The sequence below is a fragment of the Amblyomma maculatum genome, chromosome 6 (genome assembly GCF_055883805.1).
Source record: "Amblyomma maculatum isolate TAMU_Amacu chromosome 6, ASM5588380v1, whole genome shotgun sequence".
Taxonomy (NCBI): domain Eukaryota; kingdom Metazoa; phylum Arthropoda; class Arachnida; order Ixodida; family Ixodidae; genus Amblyomma; species Amblyomma maculatum.
In genome coordinates this window covers 52,294,679-52,307,646 of record NC_139349.1, presented here as the reverse complement: position 1 = coordinate 52,307,646, position 12,968 = coordinate 52,294,679, and the positions used below count along the sequence as shown (strand labels likewise).

Sequence of the window (12,968 nt, the reverse complement as noted above, 5' to 3'; positions counted from 1 at the left end):
TCAACTTTTTTTCTCGTGGCCTTAGCTTGCGTTTACTAACAAGATGCTTCACGGCGGCTAAGAGGTGGAATAAGAGGGCTTACCGCCGGGCCCATTCACGCGGTATTCGCATTCCGCGGCTCCTAGGGAATTGTTCGGCTGGCAGAGGTAGAGGCCGTAGTACTCGGGCGCCGTCGAGTCTGGCACCGTGTAGATGCTGCGCAATCCTTCTGAGTAGATGTTCCGCTCGAGCGTCTCGTTTCCCAGCATCCAGCTGATGTTCACCTGGGGCGGGTTGGCATCCACCTCGCATATGAGCGTCACCTGGCCATCCGAGTTCTTGCTCGTGTACAGCACGCACGATGGCGGGTCTGCAGAGTAGATTTGCAGTGAGAGACTTGGCCCGTCGGCAAAAAGAAAACCATCATGGACGCCAAGAAAATAACGTCCGGTATTGCAGCTTGCCAAAAAAACTAGCCGAGAGATTCAGTGTTCTTACAGAGCGACCAGATAGGCCTCACAGAAAGTTTGGCGAGCCTCATTGGTGTAATCAATGCAATCTACTCATTATAAATTAAGTGCGAAGACGGACATTCTCTAGACGCTTACGATGAATACGGGAATCCTTAGAAAAAGCCGCATATGTTATCTTTCAAAATTGTCCACCTACTCCACCCCTTGTCCATGACCGTTTTAGGTCTGCAATGCACCCTGACCAATACCCCGCCATGGGTCTGTACAATTACGACAGGATATCGTCATCATCATACTTCAGGGCGAGATCCTGGACCTGGCTAAATTTGGACTGTTTCGCACCGCTGCTCCCGGTGATTTCGACGTCACGGAATAAACCTGCTACTACATATAGTAGACATGCGGCTTGATATTAGTGTCCCAACCTGGAGCAAAGGCACGGTTGTTTGGGCTAGTTCATTGCAATCGATGGTGAAAAAATTCGGAGCACAAAAGAGATTTGGACACAAGCGTAAGGAACAAGCTTGCCCCTGTCCTATCATGTTTGTTCCTATGCTTGTGTCAACGTCTATTTTGTGCTGTAAAGTTTTTCATCGCTCTGCAGCTTCACTTCCGCACGCTGCAGGCGGCTCCTATGGCTGAAGACTTACATTAACAGGCCGCCCCGGTGTCCCCGCTGGTCGACTGCCCCACCTCCATTACTGTGTTGTCCCCTATCACCTTGATGCATCTGAATGTACCACAGTGACTGAAGCTACTAAGCACGCCGAAGAGGGCCGCAAGATCGCCCGGTCACCCACGACAGATTCTCAGTGGTACCAAAAATATTGCCATGGCGCCGATCAGCTTGCACCGCTTTTCGTGTCCGGCTCACTCAAGTGGCTGTGGGTTTCATTCTGCGCTCCCGGCTTCCCAACAAAAATTATCTCCAAGTACCATGATCTCTGCCTCGTCCTCAAGCGCTCTTGCCCTGTGAACTACATTTCTGAGCTGCTCACCACATCTTCCGATCTCCGCGGCTGCGGCCGGAGAAAGTGCAGGTGCAGCGCCTTAAGCCGTTCTACGAACCCGTAATGCGTTCGTCTACCCGAGTCGCCAGGATGACTCTTTTTTCAGAACGCGTCATTGTGGAGAAGAAGACGGACATTATCTAGACACGTACGACGACGTTCCCGAATGAGCTTGCTACAAAAGAAATAAACTAAAGAGCAATTTAAGACTGTGTTGATGAGCCCATATAGTCGCTTCATGTTTCCGTCTGTGTGCGTCTAACAAACTATCAGTCATCTTTAGAGCTTTATAAGCAACAGTGGTTGTGGCTCATGGCAAACAGTACATTTGCAGAGCGCACAGCGGCCTGGAATCGTTTCGCACAAAGGCTACAAAAACATTTGCCAGTACCAGTTATTTTGAACAATGAAGTAAACAAGGAAGTATGTGTTTGTAAATTCTTCAACATTGCTCGTGTGCAAGTCTCCATGGAGCTTCTATGGGAAACACAATGGTCTGAAATTTCAAAATAAATGAATAAATATTCAGTTCCTACCGCGGCTGACATCTTGAATTTAATTGCATAAATAGAATAAATAATATAAATATAATAATAAATAAAAATAAGAGATATAGATAAATAATATATTAAAGAAAATAATGAAGGAAAGGATTAAAGGTATGAACATATGCTTTGAAACATGGCACTGACGAACGCAAGCAAGTTTATTTTCTACCACTTTTGTTGCTATCCGCAAGACCGATATTCGATTTAGCAAAATGTGAAGAAAACGGCTTCCTTTGGACTTGAACAGGCACTACTCACAGATGACGTCAATGTAGGTGTTGGCAGAAGCCGAGCCATGCCGGTTGCTGGCGACGCAAGTGTAGTTTCCAGTACGCTCCCTGGCCAAGCTGTAGTTCATGAAGAGCAAGGGGCTGTCAGATATGACTTGATCGTTGTACATCCACATGTATTCACTGGACGGCTTTGAGGTAGCGCTGCAGCTGATCTGCTCGGCCACGTTTCCCTCGTAGACCAGAAGGTGAGATTCGGACACCTCGATGTCCTCCGGAGGATCTGCGCTTACAAAAACGCAAAACAAAAGCATTAAAAAACATTTTGATGGAAATATATTTTTTCTACATTCTAGCATATATTAATTAATTGTTCTGGTTTAACTAAAATCCATGAATGTGCAAAGTAGAGGTAATGATGTATAGTTCAAATTCGTGCTGTTCACCCCTGTGAGTTCCTGAATCTTTTAACATGCATCATGACATATTGACATTCATGCCAGCCACATGATAGCTGATGATAGCCTCCACGCTTCTTGCTGCACATGTGACCGGATAAGGCATTCTGATCACAAATTTGATGAAGTATAAGTTACCAGTCCCAAAGCAAAGTTGATGTTAACAAAAAGGCGATAATTTTCGGATGAAATACGCGCTGCAGTGACCTTAGATGACAGTGCATCTCACATGCATAGTTTCAGATTCAGTCACTATGTGTGCTTCTGGATTTTGCACTATCAGCCTGCAAAGGCTTAATACCTGAACGTGACAGGCGTGAAAATGGATGTAGGTATATAGATGTGAACTCGGGCATTGAAAGTCCGCGAATGGAAGACCCAATCATGGGTGTACATTGGTTATACAGGTAACATGAATTAAATCAGGATATGGGTGACCTCGGTAATATGGGTCAAATGAGGATATAGTTAAATGGGTCATATAAAGATTTGGATGACTGGGATGCATATATAATAAGAAAAATGGAAGCCGTGGCCATATGGTACCTATTCACAAGGTAACGCATGATTATGCATGTAAAAGACTGACACTTTAGAAAATAAAACCATGAAATAATTGCGTCAAAGCAAGGTTTAAAACCACAGCCATTATGTTTCGGAGCCGAGCACATTAATGATTAAGCCCCGTCAAGCACTGAGCACATGCGCGTTTTCTCTTTTCTAATGAAATAGCGCATTGCCACACTTAGGAGTGTTTTTCTGGAGTGTAAACACCGCAGTCCTATCCAGCTTATTGTGCGGTTCCTCCAAAGGTTATCAGGAGATGTCATCGTTGTCCTGATTCTCTATTCAGAATCTTTTGTGAAGAAAACATCAGAGATTATCATAATTTCTTAATTTTGGCTGCCATGCCATCCTGACAGGACAATCACAATGTTTAATTAATTAAATTAAATTGGTTCACAGGAAGGGAAAGGCGCAATAACTGTCACACTTGCTCTGTGGACACCCGAACCGCGCCGTAGGGAAAGGGAGGAAGGTGGGAATGAAAGTGGAAAGAGAGAAAGAGGAGCCGTAGTGGAGGTCTACGGAGTAATTTCGACCACCTGGGGATCTTTAACGTGCGCTGACATCGCACAGCACACGACGCCTCTTCGTTTCGCCTCCATCGAAACGCAGCCGCCGCGGTCGGGTTCGCTGTACAAATATTTGGCTCATTTATTTCCTACCTAATACGCCATGTATCTTCATATGCAGCTAATGGAGGAGCGGCGACGATAATACCCTTGACACTGAGCATTTAGAGGCGGACAAACACATAGTGGAACGAACCACCGATCGGTACACGCGTCGTGGTTACAGGGTTCTTTATTGTTTACATATGAACAAAACGATGATGTAGATTCCCACCATAATACGACAGTTGACCTACTAGGTGATCCTGGTGGAGTTAATTTAACCTGAGTTCTTTTTCGCATATGGGTCATATACGAACCATATCAACATACGATAAGAACATACGAGGCATACAGAGCATATTAACCTTAAGCCCCATAAGGTCCATATCATAAGTTTCCGATATGGCACGGGCCCACGTGCCCCGATGCAGTGCTTATAGCTACGCAAAATGGGGCCCATAGGCTATATCACTTCCCGTATCGAGTTCCATTTCTCATATATGCCCTATAAGAAGTGGTAACGTTTCAATATAAATTAATGTGTTCTAGAGAAAACCACACGGGTGTTTTCAAATGAAGAGGCGTGGTGCAATAGCCGTGCTTTGAACACTGATGGGCTCAAATATCATGCACGTCAGTGTTCAAAATATCCAAATGTATTGTGCTCGCATCCACAGTGCACAATAAAGCTTAATGTTAGTGCTCTCGCAAGAACGCCGCAGTAGCTTTTATCGATCGGGCAAAGTGACCGCGTCGCCGCATCATGCGGCGGGCGGCTGTGTGGTGGAGGCAAGTGGGGAAGTAAGGGCAACTCACACTCGACCTCGAAGTGCGTGGTGGAGGAGACGGCGCGTCCAACCAGGTTGCCGCTCGAGCGGCACGTGAAAGTGGTGTTGTCCAGGTTCCGGTCGAGCACGCCGCCGGGCCACTGCGTCATGTCGAACTTGAGCGTGCTCACCACGGAGGCGAAGCGGTTCTCGGCCGGCTCCTCCGGGTGCGGCGTGCTTTGGATGCTGAACTGCGGGCTGTAGTCGATGCTCTCGCCCGCGCGCAACCACTCGATCACGCAGGTCGGCTCGCACTCGACGCGGCACGACAGGCTCACGTCTGTCGAGTTCTGCAGCGCCCCGTGTTCGCTGGGCAGCTGGTCGATGAATGACGGCGGCGCTGCGTGCGAGAGAATACGTGCCACATCATCGACTGGCGAATCTAACCTCGCATCGCCCCCAGGCGTGTGTGTACAGTGGCCCGTTCGCTCTTTTTGTTGGTTCATATATTTGCTTCATTCAATACTTGATCGGAGTAAGTGGACCCTGAGGTGAACAAAGCCCAGCGAAACGGAAATAGAAATGAGCTTCGTGGGCGCAGCCTTTCATGTTGTCTCCGCGGCGAAAAGAAAGAGATTAATTTCGGAGTAACGACGGTGGAGTCAAGAGCTTCCTTCGATGATCGGCTGCATGAACTGACCATTTTGCCGTTGCCTCTGTCTCTACACTGTGAAGGTCATTTAAAAGCCCTTCGTGATGTTCGTGACCGATTTTGTTTGTACAAAACTGCTTGTGGCAAACACACGAAAATACCTATAGCTACTATTTACGCTGTATGACAGCTAGACAATGAAAAACAGACAGCTTCAGATGTTGAAGTACGTATGCATTTTTGGACATTAATTCTAATTGCGCAGCAATTAAGAACATTATTTATGAGTAGGCTCGAACTTTTTTATACCTGTACCAAATAATTGTTTTTAGAGGTTGTCATGGCGCTCGTAACGAGTGGTTAAGACTGGCTCAGAAAACCAATGCGGTGCGGTTTTAGCAATAAATAGCATAAAACTACAAGCGTTTCAGGGGATCACCTGCGGATATAATTATTGTTATAGGGCAAACCTATGGCCTGCGAAAAGTTCCGTTCCTAAAACATTGCCTACGTGGATCTGTTCAAACTGATCTTTCCCTCCGGTTTTTTTTTTTTTTTCTTTTGTCCGGGTTTGGGTCGTATATCCCGTTCCTCGTATATGCAGGAAAAGCTGCCTAATGGCTTCAGCATCCGCTTCATATGTGCTAGGTACGGTTATTGACCTCCAGTGCCTCCTCGTATACCTATATGTGCTGCAATGAGAGCAAGCTTTCTGTCAGGCTTGTGCCAGACTTATCCGGCTTGAAATGTTCGGGAAAGTGGTATCTGACACCGCTCTCAATAGAACGAAACACTTTGTACCACAGCGATCTGTGGGTAAAAATTCCTTGTCGGCATTAATAATCGCCATCATCGTCATCATCATCATCATCATACCCAGACGGGTAAAAACTGCAGAAAAATTTTGTCCTGTGACAAACGAATTTTCTTGCAGTTCTTGACAGTGATAATGTGAAACTCGAAATTTTTGTAGTAACATCAGAATTTTGTGTAACAATCAAAACAAACTACAGGACTACAGTCTAGAGAAAATACTACGGAACTACACAAAATTGCTATAGATTTACAGAACATTAGTTGTGTAATTTTTTTTTCTACTCGGCTATTATAATTTTCGTTCTTCCGAAGGAAAGTGGCAAAGCAGCTGGTCTACTGGTTGTTTCATCCATTTTCTTTTCTGTCCTCTGCTCCCGACGATATTTCGCTGACGCATTACTGATGTCGTTGTGCTTAACCTACCTGCTTCCGTTTAACTCGTCCTATTACTTAATAACCCTTTGTTCCCATTGCTATTCCGCGTAGCAAACTAGTCCAGCCTGAACTAATGCGAAGTGGCCTGTGTCGCATTGCCTTACCGAGCACAGGCAGTTCGTAGTCTCCGCTGGGTCCGGCGCCGACGTCGTTGACGGCGGCGCACGAGTAGCGCCCGCGCGACGCCAGGCTGCCGGGCGGCGTCACAAGCTCGGACTCGGTCGCCGTGACGATGAGCTCGCCCTCGAACTCCCAGCGGTAGTGCGTGGCCGGTGGCAGGCCCGGGTCCTCCACCACGCAGCTCAGAGTCGTCGTCTTGCCCTTCACGGCGTACTCGCTGGCGTGCACAACGCTCGCGGGGCCGGGAGGATCTGAGAGGGAGGGAGTATACGCAGTGCCGTCAAAAGGGGCGAGCATTTCATTGCGCGACTGAACACTAAATTGAATTAGGCTCAATCCATACCCTCTCCTGAGCGCATATGCTACTAGACAGTGAATGAAAACTACCCGGTAAAAATCGGTAGCGGACTAGCGCTGGAAGAGATGTCTCTACTTCTGAGTGATGGTTATCGCGGAGTTATAGAAGCAATAACAGGTGGACCCGAGATAAAAGCTACCCTTGCGACAGGACTGATCCGTTACAGGTAAGCCGACACATATTGACACATTAAAACTTCAAGCTGGGCTAGTTGGCAATTTCTTGTTGGAATCATTTTGTTAGCGGTAAAAATACGGATACAAAGAACACGATACGCAAGGGACACCAGCTAGCGGGTGTCCCTTGTGTATTGTGCTCTTTGTGTCCGTGTCTTTACCGCTAACAAAAAGATTCCAACAAAAAATATTGACACATGTTGACATTTTGCGCTTTATAAGCAAAAACATTCCTCAATCACGAGTATCTAGCTACCTCAAGATCTTTCTGTATCCACCTAGGAGAAAATTAAGACGCTTTTCGAAGTGTTAGTTCCTGAGACCACTCGCGGAATGATAAGTTGGCTCAGATGCTTTAAACTATGTTATAAGTGTACTAGAACGATGACAGACCCGAACTGTGAAAGAAATTGCCTAACTCGATCTTCACAGCAAACAGCAGCTTTTGCAGTTCGGGCATCGAGTTCGCTACTCACAATAGACGGCGAGCTCCTGGGTCTCGGACACGGGCCCCCAGCCGGCGTCGTTCTCGCCCTGGCAGGAGTAGTTGCCCGTGGCGTTGCGCATCACGTCCGCCCAGACGACCACTCGCTCGGTGCTCTCGTTGAGAAGCTCGCCGTCCCGGTGCCAGCGCACGCGGCGCAGCTGGCCCGGGTTCCCCTCGAGCACGTTGCACGAGAGCGTCACGCGGGTGCCGGGCCCCTCTTCCAGGAACGGAGGCGACACCACCGCCGCCACGGTGGGAACGTCTGCGTGCAGTGCCAAAACGCGAACAGTACTCGCGCGTCAATTTTGACCATTCAGATTTCACGAATGATGACTATTTAGTTTTCATAAATCGTTCAGATTCGGTTCACATACAAACAAAAGTAACTTTCTGGCAGCTTAGTCCGTGTAGAGAGAGAGAGAGAATGAATGAATGAATGAATGAATGAATGAATGAATGAATGAATGAATGAATGAATGAATGAATGAATGAATGAATGAATGAATGAATGAAGCCTTTATTGAAAGGAAGGGATGGCTCTCGGCCGCTGTTTGGGTTCTTGGGGAGTTAGGAGAGAAGAGTAGGTGCTATGAGACAATGGTGGCAAATTTATAAACTGGATTCCCACAATCTTGAAAACATTGCGAGGTGTTATGACGGTTCGACTGGAGATTGCCGGCAAGAAACATGCAATGTGTTTGGCCTTTACGCTTGAAGTCCCGAAAGACAATGACGCATTTCCTGGACGGTTGAGTTTTCGCCAGCATCACGTGCGCTAGGCTTACGAACCCGGCAGCAAAACCCTTCCGAGACTACACTGCAGGTCTGGTCGCTCTAAACTTGTGAAGCGGTCTACTGTGGTTACATAAGCTTAGGTTTGTCCATTGAACGTAGCTTTAAAATCGATAGCAAGATGGATAACCACCGGGTTTCCACTCTCCGCCTTGACTTCGGCGAGCTAAAGTTTGTTGGAACGTGCCAGGAAAGGTCAGGTAGCTACCCTTAACCAAGAACTAAAAGAGAAACGAAAGTATGCAGTTGTGTTCTACCTACATTAATTGGCTCACACTTTTTTTTTTTTTCAAAAAGTAGGTTCGCAATGGCCTGCAAGTGCTGTTTTCCGTTCCAATTTCAAATGATAGTGAGTGCCTTGCTGTCTGTCCTTTCCTTGTTCGTCATCCGTGTGCGCCGCTCCGTAGTGGTAAATCTGTACCAACTCGGGATTCAGTGGTTCCCAACTTAATCATGTCACGTGGTCTCATGATGCTTGTGACTTTTTCACAACAGCCTCACCGACATCGCATCTTTCTTTTCCGTTCTTTTTTTTTTTTTTTTTTTTCGAACGGGGAATGCATGCACTTTTTCTTACTGCTGCCTACTATGCGAGCATAGGTTTGGTTTGGTTTATGACCCTTAGCGCCTCAAAGCGATTCAGTTAAAGCTGATTTCAATATTTAGAATCTTCAAATTGACTCCCTGGTTTACGATGACAATCGCGAACCTCGCCATTCACTCTGTCCTCGTACAGTTATTCACGCGAAGATTGCACAGCCTCCTGCAAGCTAATAAGAAAAACAGCATTTAGAATAGCAAAGTTTGAAGCTGATTAAGTTTCTAATTTAAGCTGCCGACTGGCCGAAAAAAAACAGTAGAATAGTATCACTGTCGTTTTTTTTTTTTCATACTTTATTTTAATAAGGAGCGAGTTTTTAATTTGCGAAGTTAGAAGCTCCTTCGGGGATATCGTCATCACAAAAGAAGTGTCCAATGTAAGCGGCTCGCACGACTTCTCATTTCCATACGGCAGCAGGAAAACCGTTAGCTGCCGCAATCAAGCCCCGGACTCGCAGGCGTGCGAAATTGCGTGCCAGCAATTAGCGTTTCTCACACCCACGTCTCGGAGGCAGCCTTTGTAGATTAGCAAGCGAGATCAGTTGAAGCTAACAGCGAACTGCAAGAGCGATACGGCAACGATTAACACGGGGCAGACAGAGTGAAGACGACAGGACGAAGCGCCTCGTGTCGTCTTCGCCCTGTTCGCGCTTCATCCTGTCGCCTTCACTGCGTTTGTCCCGTGCTATTCGTTGCCGTTGAATATTAGGAGCGTGATATAACCAACTCGCCCAGGAACAAGTTATCTTAGATACGCCAAACATGTGTTCGTTTCCACGGTTATTTAAATAACGCGCTAAGCCTTGATCGGTGAGTGCTTCAACTTCGCGCTACCTGTAGACGCCGTACCATTATTGCAAGCAATCTCGATCGGATCGTATTAGAGTAATTGTGTCGCAGCAATCTTTGCGCTCTGTCTATATGCCCGACGAGATCAGCCTACGTGCTTAGATCCCATTCGCGGTGCGTAACAGTTCGCCGCTGCGAGTGAGGTTTCTAAAAGCAATTTGCTATAATAATATGTCTGCTGATTTTACTCTACGAGCTAAAGGCAGAAATTCATTTGGAAGGACTCCAAATGTCACCTATAAGAGTAAATTTCTCGAATGTTTGGAAGTTTGGTTTGGTTTGTGGGGTTTAACGTCCCAAAGCAACTCAGGCTATGAGAGATGCCGTAGCGGAGGACTCCGGAAATTTCGACCACCTGGGGTTCTTTAACGTGCACTGACATCGCACATCACACGGGCGCCTTGCTTTTCGGCTCCATCGAAAAGCGGCCGCCGAGGCCGGAATTCGATCCCGCGTCCTTGGGAAAAGTAGTCGAGCGCCGTAACCACTGCGCCACCTCGGCGGGGTAAATGTGTCTAAAGCAGTTCCATGTACCATGAAAAATGTACTTCTTCCTCGTTCAACCAGTATATTTACCGAATAATGTTCATGAAGTTTTGTCCGCCGCATCATTATGTTTCGTGGAACAGACAGGAAAAAACACTTGGATTAGCCACTTTTCGTACAAAGATGAAATAAAGGTGCATTTGCAGCCAATTAAAAAAATAATGATAACCTTTGTTGCATTTCTTCACTTAAGTTACTGGACCGATTTGTCTTAGCTGAAGGCGCCACATCCGCGCATCACTGGTGCGAATATTTAATCAGATAGTCAGAAGTATTTACGTATTTTCCGTTATTAACAATCGCCCGTCACTGACTGCTTCAGCCGCGTCAGCGTTAATGTGGGCGCGAGGCAAAGGGAGTATGAAGCGAGCGGTAAAAGAAAAAGAAAAGAGAAAGAATTAAACATGAGTGAACGGTGCCTTCTGGGAGGAATCAATCGGGCCCTCGGAAGTATCGCGACGCAGCGCGGCCGCATTTCCCCCCCCCCCCCCCCCCCCACCTCGTGTGAATGGCTGCGTGGCGGGTAATGGAACGGCGCGTATGGCGCCCTGCACACGGAAGCGTGAAGCGTGCTGAATAAGCTGCCGGTAGTGATCCGAATATATGCACGTATTGTGCACCCCTATGGGGAAGCAGCAGGAAATGTTCGAGTATTTTTTTTTTGTTTTGCCATTATTTTCCTTCTTGCTATATTTGCCTGACGGGAAACTTTTCTTGAGTTTCCTTCCAGTTACTTATTTATAATCCACTCTCATTCAGTTTTTTTTTTCCCCTCTACTTTTCCTCGGAATTCACGACACTATGCTTTGGATATATCCCCCTTTTTTTTAAGGGGGGGGGCGGGGGTATCTTTCAGGGCAGCATTTGTCTTCAGTTTATGGTGTTGCGCTACGCACAGGAGAGCAGCCCAGTCACCATCAACGATATCGTGCTTTCCGCCTCTCTCAGGTATATATTTTTTTTTTATATCGCCCACTTCTCGTTTGAGTTCGGCCGGGGGTCCTTTTGGAAGTGAATCACGGCGTGGGACCGCTTGATAGCTTTCAAGACGTGAACCCCGATGTTTGTCGTTTCACTACATTAAACTTTGCGCACGTCAGGGCGTTGCGAGATGATGGATCTCCCTTTTAGACTGCGCGCCGAATGCGTGGCACGCATGCATTCCGAAAAAAAAATTTGCTTCGGACGCGAACGTTTTGTGCGCCCCGACAACTTCAATGTATTCTCGTGCATACGGAAGAATGAATGTATGCATGTGTCGCGCTTCATATGCTGCCTTGAGCTTGTTTTGGTGGACTGTGTTAACTGGGAAAAATCGAAGGGACGGTAGAGACGGCGTCATTTTAAACATATACACCACCACTATTGACGTGAGGGGAGATTACTTTCAGTCGCGTACGCTTTGCCTTAGCGTACAGGCCGATCAGTTTCCTGCCCTTGATTTGTTTTCTGTACATTTAAACACATAGCCAAGCTTCAACTCACAGAGGATATCCAGGTGGGCGAAGTTGGTCGAGTTCCCCCAGCCGATGTCATTGCGGAGGCCGCATCCGTAGCGTCCGCGGTCTCGGCGCGTTAATTCCCTAATTGTGAGTGTGGGGAGTCCCGGGTTGCTGGGCTCCAGACGGTCGTCCTGGTCGAATCGGAGAGGGGCATCGTCTTTGAACCAGCGCATGTCTAGAATCATGCGCGGATTGGCCGTGTACGAGCAGTGGAGCACCACGTGGCCTCCTTCCTTGACCACGCCCACACGGCTCTGCTCGATCTTTACCTCGGGTGGATCTGCACGGTAAAAAACAAAAGGGCATTAACGAAAGAAAAAGCATAGCATTTGCTAGAAAGATGAGGTATGAATCTGTCAGCCTGTGAAAGCAAGCAGAGAGATCTACGACAAGCCTTTCTAGTGTGTGTGTGTGTGTGTGTGTGTGTGTGTGTGTGTGTGTGTGTGTGTGTGTGTGTGTGTGTGTGTGTGTGTGTGTGTGTGTGTGTGTGTGTGTGTGTGTGTGTGTGTGTGTGTGTGTGTGTGTGTGTGTGTGTGTGTGTGTGTGTGTGTGTGTGTGTGTGTGTGTGTGTGTGTGTGTGTGTGTGTGTTACGAAAATTATAAGGTCATTACGGCGTCTCTGATAAGCGTGTGCTACGAAGTGAGCAATAGGCATGACGAAAGTTTCAGATTTTTCCAGCAACCCATGTCACATCGAAAATCCTGAACAGTGGGTTGCTATCGTGCAAAACAAAGCACTGTGTGTTCCCGCTCTCTCTTTTGAGACAAATAAAACAGTGTCAACACTATAGAGAGCCAACAACAGAATGCACACCGTACCGGAACAAAGACAGGAAGGCAACCCAACGAAGCTTTTTGTGTCGGCAGCGCGTTGTAGTCTGTTCACCCCGCCTTCCAATACCCTAAAGCAGGCACAAAACTGAAGATTAAATCCAACAGCAAGGGAGCCGGTATCGGGACTAATGCACTTTTGTGCATGAAACGAAATTAA

The 12,968-nt window shown here is 47.1% G+C and overlaps 2 protein-coding genes across 3 annotated transcripts in view; one reads left to right on the top strand and one right to left on the bottom strand.

Moving 5' to 3' along the window:
• The window catches only part of LOC146185731 (uncharacterized), a 624,411-nt gene that overhangs the window by 165,398 nt on the left and 446,045 nt on the right, over positions 1-12,968 (top strand). The window lies entirely within an intron of this gene.
• The window catches only part of LOC146185732 (hemicentin-2-like), a 182,347-nt gene that overhangs the window by 11,487 nt on the left and 157,892 nt on the right, over positions 1-12,968 (bottom strand). Inside the window, exons 5-10 of the mRNA XM_084606658.1 lie at positions 11,961-12,257; positions 7,678-7,950; positions 6,652-6,918; positions 4,694-5,044; positions 2,270-2,524; positions 84-350 (exon numbers count right to left, since the gene is read on the bottom strand). Coding sequence (XP_084462784.1) covers positions 84-350; positions 2,270-2,524; positions 4,694-5,044; positions 6,652-6,918; positions 7,678-7,950; positions 11,961-12,257 — 1,710 coding nt within the window. The remainder of the gene's footprint in view (positions 1-83; positions 351-2,269; positions 2,525-4,693; positions 5,045-6,651; positions 6,919-7,677; positions 7,951-11,960; positions 12,258-12,968) is intronic.